This window comes from Phymastichus coffea, unplaced genomic scaffold (genome assembly GCF_024137745.1).
Source record: "Phymastichus coffea isolate CEN01 unplaced genomic scaffold, Cenicafe_Pcof_1.1 PCOF00102, whole genome shotgun sequence".
NCBI lineage: Eukaryota > Metazoa > Arthropoda > Insecta > Hymenoptera > Eulophidae > Phymastichus > Phymastichus coffea.
This window is the reverse complement of record NW_026706913.1, coordinates 265,761-280,055: the sequence shown is the minus strand read 5'-3', so window position 1 is coordinate 280,055 and position 14,295 is coordinate 265,761. Positions and strand designations below refer to the sequence as shown.

General features: G+C 36.4%; 1 protein-coding gene across 1 annotated transcript; it reads right to left on the bottom strand.

Moving 5' to 3' along the window:
* Nucleotides 1–7,302: 7,302 nt before the first annotated feature.
* Nucleotides 7,303–8,271, bottom strand: LOC131670153 (uncharacterized). Its single transcript, XM_058945540.1, has one exon. The coding sequence runs from the start codon at nucleotides 8,269–8,271 to the stop codon at nucleotides 7,303–7,305; it is 969 nt and encodes a 322-aa protein (XP_058801523.1).
* Between the last annotated feature and the right edge of the window lie 6,024 nt (nucleotides 8,272–14,295).

The window sequence follows — 14,295 nt, the reverse complement described above, 5'->3', positions numbered from 1 at the left end:
TTTTGTGTCGTAAAAGAAAAGAATATTTTTCTTATTGTTCAAAAATTAAACATAACTACAGAGTCTTGTTAATTGTAATATCTATCAGTGAAAAATATTTAGAAGAAGAAAAAAATCACTTGATTAAAATATTTTGTATTGTGAAAAATATTTAGTAAAAAGCAAAGAAAAAAAATCACGTTACAATTTTCTGTAAAAAAAAGCTCTGTTTGTAATTGAAAAAAATTTAGAAAAATTGGAAATAGTTTTATGTAAAAATAAAAAATGAAAATTAAGTTTTATTGTGGTCTGATCATGTAAGGATTTTCATCTTGATATTCAAAGTTTGAAATAAATTTCGTTTTTCTCTGTCTATTAGTGAATTGTGGGTATAAGAGCAAACGGAAAAATAACCCATCTCAAAGAGCACGGAGAAAGTTAAAAAAAAGGGCAGCATCTGTGCTTTTAAAGAAAGTATTACGAGACAAGCCATTGCTGCACTCAAATTGGTCTACAACTTTGCAGCCCCCATTGCTATTGCCAGAAATTTTGCCACCTTTACCCCTTACTCCTGAAGAAAAGGGAGCATTTATTGGAAAAAACGTTTGTGAACATGGGAGCATTCCAATGACTTGTGGTCTATGCAATCCGAATATTTATACGAGTTTTAAAATTCCAAAAAAAACTGTGATTCACGCTGTTAAAAAGAAACACCTTTCAAAAAAATATTATAGTTTAAATAATTTCGAATTTGACAAGGAAAAAGGCAAGAAATTTTAAATTTTGAAAAGAAATTTATAAAATCAATTAATAATTATAAGCTTAGTATGAATGAAAATTTTAACAAAGCTTCATAAACATTGTTAATTTTATTGGTTGTATGAATAATATTGAATAAATACTAAATCTATATTCGAAAGTAATTGTCATTTATTTGGTAAAAGTTTTGATAGAAATTTCCTTTTCTCTGACAATCTAGTAAATTAAATTATCAATTTCGATCATTGATGTCGGATGACAAACGACCTTTTACAATTTCTGAGAATCCGTGGGACGACGATCCTACCTTTAAAAAAAGCCGTTTATCACGTACTCCCAAGAAAGAAAAACCAGATACTTTGTATCCGGACTTGAAGTTAATAAATTCAGAAGACAAGCCATTAGAAACTCAGAAAGATTCGGAAGTAGAGAGCGTTAGTTCAAATAGTTCAATTGACTTAGAAAATACTATTGACAGTAAAAGTAGTAGTTTAAATAAATCAGAAACTAATATTTATTTGCGAATTAAAGACTTATCTAATAAAATGTCGAACCACAAAGATGATATAGCTGTCGCAACTGCAGGTCTTATAAATAGAACTACTTTTCGTGATGAACTATCAATAATTTCAAAATTCGATGGAAAAACTGAAAATCTTACAACATTTGCCGAAGCTTGCAGAGAAGCGAAATCCTTGTTAGATGGAGTCAATGAGCCTCATCTCACCAAATTGATTAAGTTTAAGTTGGAAGGCAAAGCTCAGGCTTCAACTATTGGCATTACACTTGATTTTATAAATGAATTAATAAAACACTTAACGGATATTTTTGGTTCTGCGCAAACACTTAAGGGGTCTACCCACTACTCGCCCTCAAAAAAATGCCTACTTTTGGGAATTTTTTTAAAACATATTGTGAACCATATTGATATAAATATTGTTAGGTGTGATAAATAATATCTAAAACTGTATAAAAAATTTTTTTTAATCCATTTTATTTAAATTTTGTGAACAAAAACCATGGCTGAACGTAAGTCCTAAAAAATAAGCGAGGTGAACGGTACCATCATTTTCTGAAGAACGGCTCGTCTGAAACAGAAAAATCGAACTTCTTTAGATTCAGTATGACAATAGCTAGGTTTGCGAGCTATATTTACAAATATTTAGCAACAAATAACAAAATCGCTGCCAAAAAATCACAAATATAAAAAAAAACACTGATTTTTTTGCTGTTTTTTGAGGTTAAGATGTATTAAAAGTATAATATTGTAATGTAAAATAGCTTGCAAACCTCGGCTTTTATATGTAGAATACGTGTTTTAAATTTCAAGAGGATCGGTCGAGTAGTTTTGCTTAAAATGGTGGTACCACCTTTGAAAACGTTGTTTTGAGAAAAACGCGTTTAAAGTTTTTTTTAATGAAAAATTCTTTAAAAATCTTACCTAAACTCAATCTGCGATACCAGCACCGTACATTTCATCTTCTTCTTGTTCAAATTCTTCATTCTCTGCTAATTTAGCTTTCTTTCGTGCTGACCTGGACTCTTTAGAAGATTGACTACTCCTGCGGTTCGCCGTTGAGATGCGCGATGGCTTACTATAATAAGCTTTCGAACGCAGTCCTATGCCTAGTTCCATCAGATTACAAAATTTATTTATACCTGTTAGTCCAATTCCAAGTAACCGAAAAATAAATACTAAGCGACGATTCACTTCATAGCCATTTCCAATTTTGGGACAAGAATTGATATACTTTTCTCCGCACTTTTCACAAGCTACACACAATTGGAAACCTAGTCCATGCTGAGCATATTTCGTAAATTTAACTGCTCCGTTACACACTTTACACTTTAAATATTCTTGTAACATACAAAAAACTGCAGCAAAACTTATAAACACGTAACCAGACGTGGGATCTTCGTGTATGTCTAAGGTGACATCTTTTGAATTTTTGAATTTTTCAGCTGATTTACTTGCATGGTCAGTTCCGGTTTCGTCGGAGAATCGATTCCCGCGAAATTGTTGTTTTTTCTTCCCCGTCAAACCTGCACGAACTCGGTTTGTTCTGCTCCCTTTCGGCATGATGCTGGTTGTACGAGATCACAGACAAAACTGACTGTCGAAATATATATAAGAACAGCACTAGAGCTGACTTATTTCCCTCCAAAAACTATATAGTAACACTTAAATTCAAAGAAAAAAGGTCGAAAACATAGTCGAAAAAGAGAATATACGATTTACTTCAGGTAGCAGCAGCATTTATTGTCTAAGAGATTTAGCCGGCAGAAGGGGCGGGCAAGCGCGTGCAGCTGGCGTAGCGCGCTCAGGTAGGCGCGCCGAGGTAGTGATGTACAGGTCACAAAAATATATAGTTACACTGCTCGGATCTTTATAAAATTTTGACACAATATTCTTACATACATATACATTCGAAAAATGTAAAAAAAAATCGATTTTTCAAAAGTCGAGTAGTGGGTAGACCCCTTAATCAACTGGTTAGTAAACTTGGAAACGAGTTTCAGCGAGAAGATGAAAAGGTTATTGTTTTTTCAAATCGCCTAAGACAGTTGACCACTAAAATTCTTGAAGCAAAGAAATTAGAAGGTGGCACGTCAGCCGTTACAAATCAATTTAAAGATATTATAAAAGAAAATGTATTTGTTTGCTTCAAAAAAGGTTTAAAATCCGAAATTAAAGTAAACTTACCGCTTGAAACGAATTCAGATACAGCTGTAAAGAATGCCATTAAAGTGGAAAAAGATCTTGAATGGTTATCCAAGTTAAGAACTAACCTTAGTAAAAAGGTCACTCAAGCCGCCCCAAAGAAGATTGCAAATACGTGTCAGATTTGTGATACTGAAGGGCATACAGCTTTGATGTGCAATTCAGTTTCTAATCAGCACCAACCGTGCAATCATTGTAAAAAAACTGGTCATTCTGAAGATCGTTGTTTTAAAAAAATAAAAGATCAAAGCACCTGTCAAATTTGTAATCGCTCTGGTCACATAGCACGCGATTGTCGGTCAGGAACAATTTGTCAATTATGCGATCGAACAGGTCACACGGCTAAGGATTGCCGCACCAGACGAGATAATCCTGATAATGACAGTATCTGCAAATATTTAACCATCGCGGACATAATACGAAAAATTCTAAGATCAACCTTGAATGTTTTTATTGCAAAAAGAAGGTGAAGAGAATGAATGTGTAGAGACAATATATAGTAAATAGCTTTATTATATGTGATTATGATTAGCTGTCATAATAACGACTGAAGAAAAATCATGTAGAAACATTGGCGCGTCGAATATAACAAAATCAGCTCTACGACGGCAACTTCACAATCGAACATCGAACATTGAAAATATGCCGTACGCGCGTCGCCACACTACCCCCCTGCGGAGTGAAAAAGGTCAGGGTTGGAAACGGTCCGGGAAATGCACACGTCTTCCGGAACGAGTTGTCCGCTCTGGCTTTTTAAATAGTGATGCAGGTGGAGGCAAAGGTTTCACTGGTGATGGTGCAGGTGGAGGTAAAAGCTTCTCAACTGGTGGTGAAGATGAGGGCGTAGGCTTCGATGGTGATGAGAAAACTGGTGGTGGTTCATTTAAAATAAACGCTGGTACACATCTGTCAATCGTAACTTGGTTTGGTTTGTTGTTAATTTTTAGAGTCATAGTTTTATCGTTGCGGTCAATAATTTCGAAAGGGCCTCTGTATGGTTGTTGCAGAGATCGTCGTTCTGGCCCTTCACGTAAAAATACGTGCGTGCAGTCTCGAAGTTCCTTGTAAACGAAAACTCCAGGCTTTGAATGTCTTGATGCTGGCGTTGGTCTTAGGCGAGCCATGCGATCACGAAGAGCGGCCAGGAAAGTCGGATGATCTTCAGCAGTCTGAGCGTTGGCTGAAATAAACTCGCCTGGGAGACGTAGAGGTTCGCCGTAGACTAATTCAGCCGATGATGAATTAATATCGGCTTTGAAAGCAGAGCGAATACCAAGAAGAACGAGAGGAAGAGCTTCAACCCAGTTTACATCAGAATGAGCCATAATAGCAGCCTTAAGAGGTCGATGAAGACACTCGACGAGGCCATTAGCTGGAGGGTGCCAACTAGTGGTATATTTGTGCTTGATGCTGAAATAATCGTCGAGTACACGAAACAAAAATGAAGTAAATTGAGAACCTCGATCAGTTGTAACGATTTGAGGACAACCAAAACGAGAAATCCAACCGCTGAGGAATGCTTGAGCGACAGATTCTGCAGTGATGTTCTCAAGTGGGAAAACTTCCGGCCAACGAGTGAAACGATCGATAACAGTCAGACAATACCTAAAAGAGCGAACGGAAGGCAGAGGACCAATGATATCGACGTGAACATGCGAAAAACGATGAGCTGGAAGATCGAAAATGCCAATAGATGATTTCACATGACGTGAAATTTTAGAACGTTGACAATCCAAGCAAGCCCGAGCCCAAATACGGCAATCCTTCCTCATGGAAGGCCAAACAAAACGATCGCTAATAAGTTTCACGGTCGTTTTGACTCCAGGATAACTGAGGCTGTGGAGCTGTTCAAAAACTTGACGACGAAATGGAGCAGAGATAAAAGGTCTTGCCCTACCAGATGAAACGTCACAGTACACTGATCCTTGACATCCAGAAACTTTGATCTTCTTAAGCTGAAAAGACGTAGGTTGATTCAGAAAAGTCTTGAGTTCTTCATCGTCTTCTTGAAATCTTGCCAATGACTCGTAGTTCAATGGTTTTGAAATTGCCTCAATGCGGGAAAGAGCGTCTGCAACTACGTTATCTGCCCCGCTGATATGTTGAATATCTGTAGTATATTCAGAAATAAATGCAACCTGATTTCTTTGCACAGGAGGTAAATTGTCACGCTTTTGTCCGAAAACATAAATTAAAGGTTTGTGATCGGTGAAAATAGTGAAGTGATGTCCTTCGAGAAAATGACGAAAATGGTGGACTGTCATATATGTACCAAGAAGTTCCCGGTAATATGCCGGTAACTGCGCTTGTTTAGGAGTCAACTTTTTTGAGAAAAATGCGAGCGGCTGCCAAGAACCACTAACAAACTGCTGAAAACTTCCGCCAGCAGCAAAGCCCGAAACGTCAGCGAATATACCGAGAGGTACACCAATTCGTGGATGAACTAAAAGAGTAGCCGAGGAAAGACAATCTTTGCAAGCTTGAAAAGCTTTTTCAAGCTCTTGAGTCCATGGTACCTTTTGCTTACCTTTCATAGGTGGGTTACTTAGTGCGTCGTGAAGTGGTGCTTCAAACTCAGAAGCGTGCGGAATAAATCGTCGATAGAAATCCATCATACCGAGAAAACGACGTAAGCCCTGCGCAGTTTGAGGCAAAGAAAAATTTTGAATTGCCGTGATACGCTCATGCGGAGCTTGAATACCGCTCGAAGATACCATATATCCAAGAAAATTGAGTTCCGGAACACCGAAAACACATTTTGACGCATTAACTATGACACCGTATCGAGAAAGACGCTCGAAAACAATTCTGAGGTGCTTTTTATGCTCATCAATAGAACGAGAGAAAATTAATATGTCGTCAATATAAGCGTAGCAAAAATCTAAACCGAACAAAACTTCATCCATAAAGCGTTGGAAAGTTTGACCTGCGTTACGAAGACCGAACGTCATATAAGGAAATTCGAAAAGACCGAATGGTGTAGTAATGGCAGTTTTGCAAATGTCGTCAACGAAAACAGGAATTTGGTTATACGCTTTGACAAGGTCGATTTTTGAAAAGATCGTGCAACCATCTAAATTACTTGTGAAATCGTGGATGTGTCGAACAGGATAACGATCCGGAATAGTACGGCTATTGAGATGACGATAATCACCACAGGGTCTCCAGTCCGACTCGCCTTTTGGAGCTAAATGCAACGGTGATGACCAACAACTTGAAGAAGGGCAGGCTGTGCCAGCCTCGACCATGTCCTTAAATTGTTTCTTGGCGACGTTGAGTTTGTCCGGAGCTAATCGACGAGGAGTACTAGAGACTGGAGGACCTGGAGTAGTGTGAATGTAATGAACAGTATTGTGTTTAATCTCACGATCTTTACCACAAGGATGAGTCAAATCAGGAAATTCAGCGAGAATATGAGAAAATTCGGGCAAAGAAAACATTGCGAACTTTCACACTGAGCTGAAAAACTTTTTTTACCTGAGCGTTTGTTCGTAAATTAGTGGTACCATCAACGAGAAGTTTCATATGACAATCAGGTAGCAAATGGAAGTGCGACATAAAATCCGAACCGATGATTGGGACATCAACGTCAGCGATGACAAACTTCCATTTGAACTCCCTCCGCAAACCAAAATTAAGATTAAGTGGGAGATAGCCGTACGACTTAATTGCACTGCCGTTCACTGCAACCAAGTTAAAATTAGTAGGTGAAGAACGCTGACGAAGAAAACGACGAGGATAACAACAAATATCAGACCCTGTGTCAACGAGAAAATTGCGCTTGGAGGTCTGATCGGTCACGAAGAAACGGCTGCCCGGAGACAAACAGTTCGACGCCGTCCTTACGAACTGCCGTAGTCGTTTCCCGGTTTGTAAGCACACGGCTTGGTGCACTTCGTAGCTTTATCCTGGAATTTGCGATGGTACCAACACAGACGAGATGAATCAGGACTGAAATCTTGCTTATATTGGCTGCGTTGACGTCCTCGGCTGTTGCTTCGATTTCTACGAAGCTCTGCGACTTCCTTTGACAACGATTCGATGGCACAAATCAGCGCGTTGTTTGATACTTCTTGTTCGGCGGACGTTGAAACAGAGGTGGCTCGGACGGATAAAGGCGTTGCTGGAGACACCTCGATGATTTTGTCAGCGATTTCGGACTGATTATCGAGGGTCAAGGTCGGTTGAGCCGTCATTTGCGCAGTGATGATGGCTTGAACGTGAGACGGAAGACGCTGGAGCCAAAACTGACGCAAGAGGTTATCCGGGATGACTGTCGTGCCAATAAGCGTGCGAAGGTGGCGAAGGAACTGCGAGGGTTTGCGATCACCTAGTTCCTCCTCACTAATCAGGCGCCTCACGCGTTGTTCCTCTGAGGCAGACAAACGCTCAATCAGTTTGGTGCGCAAAAAAGTATACGGATTATCGGCGGGCGGATTGACGATGACATCCTCAACTTCGACAGCTATACGAGTATCCAATTGTGAAACGACGTAATGGAATTTTGTTACTTCGTTTGTGATGTTGGAGATAATGAATTGCGAATCCGCCTGCGCGAACCACATGCTAGGCCGGTCCGACCAAAAGGGCGGCAGCTTGACAGCAACACGATGAACTGCCGGTGCAGGGATGGGGGTAACTGGAGCGGGTGCGCCGCCTGCTGCAAGGCCATCATTGTTCTGCTGTCGCTGTTGTTGCAGTTGTTGCTCCTGCTGCTGAGCCAGTTCCCGAGTGAGTCGCTCGTTGTCGAGGCGAAACTGTTCGAGTTGTGCAAGGAGCTCTTCTTGCTGGTTGTCTCGGGGTAACACCATACTTCACTCTCAAAAGTTAACTTTCTTTTTTTTTTTAAATATACTTTAATTCGGGGTCACCAATGAAGAGAATGAATGTGTAGAGACAATATATAGTAAATATCTTTATTATATGTGATTATGATTAGCTGTCATAATAACGACTGAAGAAAAATCATGTAGAAACATTGGCGCGTCGAATATAACAAAATCAGCTCTACGACGGCAACTTCACAATCGAACATCGAACATTGAAAATATGCCGTACGCGCGTCGTCACAAAGGGATATTTAAAAACTGAATGTTATAAATTGAAAAATAAAAATTCGGGAAACGGGAACTCGACCTCTTAACAGGGCACGACACAGAGGTCGAACAATCCAACAAAGCGTTAATTGGAGGAAGTAGAAGAAGTTTTTCTTCGTTTAATGCCTTAAAAGTACCTGTTATAAGTGCTAATTTTTCGGAAAATAAAAAATTCACTATTATGCTTGATTCCAGATCTGAAGCTAATATTTTGAAGTTACCTATTTTACGCAATAATTTATCAATTATTAATCGCGAAAAAAGATTTACTTTAAAAGGTATAGGTCTAGATTCTTATCTTACTATTGGAACTGTTACTTTGGAACTTTTTGATAAACCTACAGAATTTTTAATTGCTAATGGTAATTTTCCGATGACTACAGATGCTGTTCTAGGTTCGAATTATTTCACTGAAAACAGAGCTATTATTGATGTTTTGGTTATATCTCGATCGTCTCCAGCATGTGCGCGAGGGATGTATGACATAAGACCCGTGAAGCCTTTAGCACACATGTTGTAAGAGACACCAGTGAAAGTATTTCACTGCGGGATTCAACCGCCTAATTACGGTGGCGTCCAGCTGTGAAACAGTCCGAGGAAACGGCTATACACTCGACGGGGCCAGTTTCGAATGACACTGACCTCGTTGGTCGCTTGCTAATGAGTGGGCGGACTCTCAGCCTTTTCCTCGGAGTTTTTTCTATTTAGTGCGTAGTTCTGGCGCTGAGGCTCGTCTCTCAATTATTGTTACCAAGTTGCTACGGGAATAACTACGGCATCTCCGCCTCAAAGTTAGTGTAATACGTTTTATTCTAAGTTAGTGTTTTACTCGGACGCGTCTTTATTTAAGTGTCTGTTAAAGTTTATATTTGCGTGCGCATGCGAGGTTTGAGTGATCATTGAATTGTCTGAGGGCTGTACCCTCTTCTCTTCCACGGGGCTATACCCCAGTAGATTAAGTCTCAGTTTCACTGTGTCGTGTGCGACGTCTAGACGTAATAGTCTTGTAAGTGAATTAAGTTAAGTTCAATTATTGTAAACTTTAGTGTTCGGCTTTTTCCTCATCGAGTGGAGGTTTTTTATGCCTATCTTCCTTTGTTAAATATACGTTCCCTAATTGTTTTTTATCTAACTAGTTTCTTTTATTTATCCTCGAGTTCACACACTCTTACACACACATATATGAATTTGTCGAGGTCAACTCACGAAAGAAAATTTAAAGTTGGTCGGTATTCTATTGCCGTTAAGAATTTCGATGATTATCAATTTTGTGCAACAAAAATAAAAAGAATCAATAATTTTAATATGCTCGAAAGACGTCCTAGTCAAATTTTGTCAATTGTACAGTTTCATAATATTTATACGGGAACGAAAGATTATTTTCTTATTAATACTGGTTCTGAGTGTAATTTAATTAGAAAAGGTAGTTTATGTCCATTGGCTGAAATTGATGAAAAAACAATAATACAATTGAAAGGTATTGATCTCAATGCACAAACAACGATTGGTATAACTATAATGACTATTCTTGGCTTAGATGTTGTATTTCATGTTGTTACTGATGATTTTGAATTACCTAATGAAGGTGTACTAGGTGCATCATTTTTTGAAGAGAGTAAAGCAATAATTGATTTTAGAAACCACTTTTTTATAGCCAATGGCAATCTTAGGCCACTTATTTTACAAAATAACGATGATAAATTGCCACTCAGTTTTGCCTCTATAAGAGTTGATTCTCTTGAAGAGAAAGATGATCTAGTTGAATTAAATGCATTTGAAACTACATTTGCTGAACGTGAGACTTTTAGTCTCGCAAAAAGACATATTTTTACTATTTCGCAAAATGAAACTTTTGATGATCTTAATGTGAAAGATTTTATTGAAGATGAAGATAATTTAGGTATTGCAGACTTGTTAGTTGAAGAAAATAAAGATATTTATGATAATAAAAAAATTGAAGAGTATGTAAATCTAGAGCACATGAATGATGTAGAAAGAAATTTCACAATTAAGCTAATTAACGAGGTACGAGACGTTTTTTACCTACCCGGTGACGAATTACCCGGTATTGATTTAGTTATGCATGAGATCCGTACAACCGATGAACATCCTGTTCATTGCAGACAATATTAATTTCCTCATGCGATGAAATCTAAATTGAATCATCATATTGACAAATTATTAAAAGCTGGTATAATACGCGAATTTAACTCTTCTTACAATGTACCAGTCTGGATAGTCCCAAAAACAACTGATGAAAACGGACGTATGGTTATGGACATGCAGGAATTAAATGAGAAAACTCTTGCTGATTCATACCTTATTCCTAATATCACTCAAATTTTCGACCAAGTTGGTGATGCCAAGTTTTGTACAATTTTAGATTTAGCCATGGGATTTTATCAGATTAAAATGCATCCTAATCATGCTCATAAAACTGCATTTAGCATACCCTTTAGTCACTATGAATTCATACGTATGACTTTTGGTCTTAAAAATGTACCTGCTACTTTTCAAAGATTAATAGATATGTTGTTAAGAGGTTTACAGGGATTAGAACTTTTTGTTTATTTAGACGACATTGTTATTTATGCTAATGCCATCGAAGAGCATGATCGAAAATTTAGATTGCTTGTAGAAAGATTACGAAAAGCTGGACTAAAGTTACAAATGAATAAGTGCAGATTTTTAATGCGATGTGTAAATGATCTTGGAGATGTTATCAGTGAGAACGGTCTTGAGCCTGATCCAAAAATATTGAAGCCGTGCAGAAGTTTCCTAAACCAAAAAGTGTCAAAAGCGTCCTACAATTTCTAGATTTATGTGGATATTATCGCCGATTTATAAAGAACTTTGCAAAATTGCTAATCTTTTGACTAAATTATTACGAAAGGACATAACTTTTCAATGGAATACAAAAGCTAACGAAGCTTTTCATACATTAAAAAAGGCATTGTGTGAGCCCCAGTTTTATAATTTCCGGATTTAACTAAGGGCCATAATATACGAACTGATGTCTCTGGTTATATTGTAGCTGGTATACTCTCACAAGATCTTATTGGAAGCGACAGACCAATTGCATATATTTCACGTGTTTTATGCGGAGCTGAATTAAGTTACGAAGTCTACGAGAAAGAAGCACTCGCAATTATACACAGTGTTAAATCCTTCAAATCATATGTTTACGGACAATTTATAACAATAATAACTGATCATCAACCTTTGGTTTGGTTCAAAACTGCAGATTTAAACACTCGAGTATTGAAATGGAGATTCCAGCTCTTCGAATATGACTATAAAATTATTTATATACCAGGAAAATCTAATGTTTCAACTGAGGCTTTATCAAGAAATCCAGTAGAATTAGTTAAAACCAATACAGTTGCCGAACTACATTCTTTCTCAAAAGCTCAAAGTTCCGTCATAAATTTAGTTTTTTTTCCTGAATTTGGGGATACAGATGTCGATATAAAGTTTTTAATAGACTGCTCTTCCACTATTAATATTATTAAAAGAAGCTCAGTACCACAAAACCTAATGTTTCATCTTGAAAAGGCGTTATTTTACAAGGATTATTTACAGAGAATATCGAAGTAGTTTGTAGTGTTGAATTATTACTTTTAGACCAAGTTACCGAGTTTTATATAATTGATGATGATTATAACTTACCTCATGATGGAATTATTGGTTAAAAATTTTTGAACGACACCAAAAGTAGAATTGATTTTAAAAAGTCGATTTTAATTCATTCTGATGTAATTATCGCTTTGAAACAATTAACAAGTTAAAGACCTAATAACAGATATATGTATACGATTGATACTCGCATTATTAACAATAGAATTCCTTTATTAGAAACATATAATTTAAAATCTGAATGTAATATGTTATTTATTATCAGCATAGTCACAGAACAAAGCGTTATAAAAGAATGTTTTGCAAATAGTATTAATGAATCAGAGAAGATAATCTTAAAAGATATCGATGATCATTCATATGTAACTCTCGGCTCGATTTTAATGGAATTGTTTGGTAAACAAATAAAATTATTAGTAGTATCTAATGATTTTTCCTTAAATAATGAAGGACTATTAGATATTGATTTTCTAAATGATAATAAAGCTGTACTTGATTTCAAAGCTAAAACAATTCGGATTGATAATTTTGTTACTTCTTTTAAACGCTCAGTTAAAAATATTGATGAATTTTTAGAAAAACGAACTGTTGGTAATGATTTACCTAAAGATAATGATTTATCTAACACGTTATCAACCAATTTAAGTAAAAATCTTTTTATTATAACTGGAAAACAAAAACAACTTGCTAATCAACGTGTTTGTTCTACTCAACCACCTCAAGCCGTTATTATAGATACTAATAAACCAAAAAAACGATCTCGTGGTCGACTTAAGAAACAAGTCTTGGTAAATATATAAAATTCCATGCATGACCCGTCCATCAAACGTAAGCCAGGAAGATCTAAAAAGATGTCTATTCCTACAAATCATGATCCTCCACATCAACCTATTGATTTACCTTTACTTCCAAATAATGAATCTAGATACCCGAAGAGAAACCAAAAACAAAACCATAAATACTATGAAAGTGATTCTGAAGAATCTTAGAATAAAATCTAAGGTATGCCTAAAGCTCTTGTACAACGTGGAAAATCTCCTTTAGCGAGAAATTAATCAGATAACTCTGATAATGGGAAAATTTCGATAATGAAACTATCCATAGAAATGATTCGGATGATTCAATAAAATCTTTTGATAACCACCTAGACAATTTGATTAAAATTAGAGAATCCCTTCACATGAGATCAGATAACGTAATTTATTTTATTAGTACCAATGGTGAACGTTGCGACCAAGGTGCTCGAAAATTGATCGAACACGGCAAAATTTTAACTAAGCAAATTTTAAGGATTGGAGAAGTATCATAAGATAAGAAATTAAAGAACTATTATCAATTTGGTCTATGCATTCGTTGCGAAAATTCCGAATTCATAAGTATTATCAAAAGTCGCATTTTAGATACTTTATACGTATTTCGCGATTTACTTTTTCATTTGAATCAAAATAGTTTTTGTTTGTCAAAAATTAAAAATATCGAAAATTTAGACTGGTGTGAAGTTAAAACTCTTTTAGACATAGTATTTCGAGATAGTGGAATAAAAATTTTGGTTTGTACTGACGTACTTGAATACGTTCCCCCTGAACTTCGAGATGCCATATTTTATAAATTACATAAATCGCCAATTGGTCGACACTAAGGAGTTTCCAAAACATTCTATAGAATTCGTCAAAATTATTACTGGGAAAATTTAAAAGAAGACATACAATGAAGAATTCAACAATGTTTAGAATGCCAATTAAAAAATCTTACCAGATTACAAACAAAACAACCCATGATAATTACCGATACTTGTGCTACGGTTTTTGAAAAAATTGCCATTGATATTTTAGGCCCTGTAAAGAAAACTCCTGATAGAAATGAATATATCTTAACTATGCAAGAGCAATTAAGCAACTTCTGTTTAGCTGTCCCATTAAGAGACACACTTTCCTCTACAATAGCTGATGATTTTATTAAAAAATTCATCTGCATTTTTGGTTGCCCTAAACTTGTTCGTACTGATCAAGGGAAAATTTTCTTGAGTTCTTTAATGAATAGAATAGCTAAAAGATTTAAAATTAAAAAGCTAAAAACGACTGCTTTTAGACCACAGTCCAATGG

Bases quoted from the DNA above. Each gene is read 5' to 3' on its own strand.
- LOC131670153 (XM_058945540.1), bottom strand. From the start codon at position 8,271: ATGGTGTTACCCCGAGACAACCAGCAAGAAGAGCTCCTTGCACAACTC.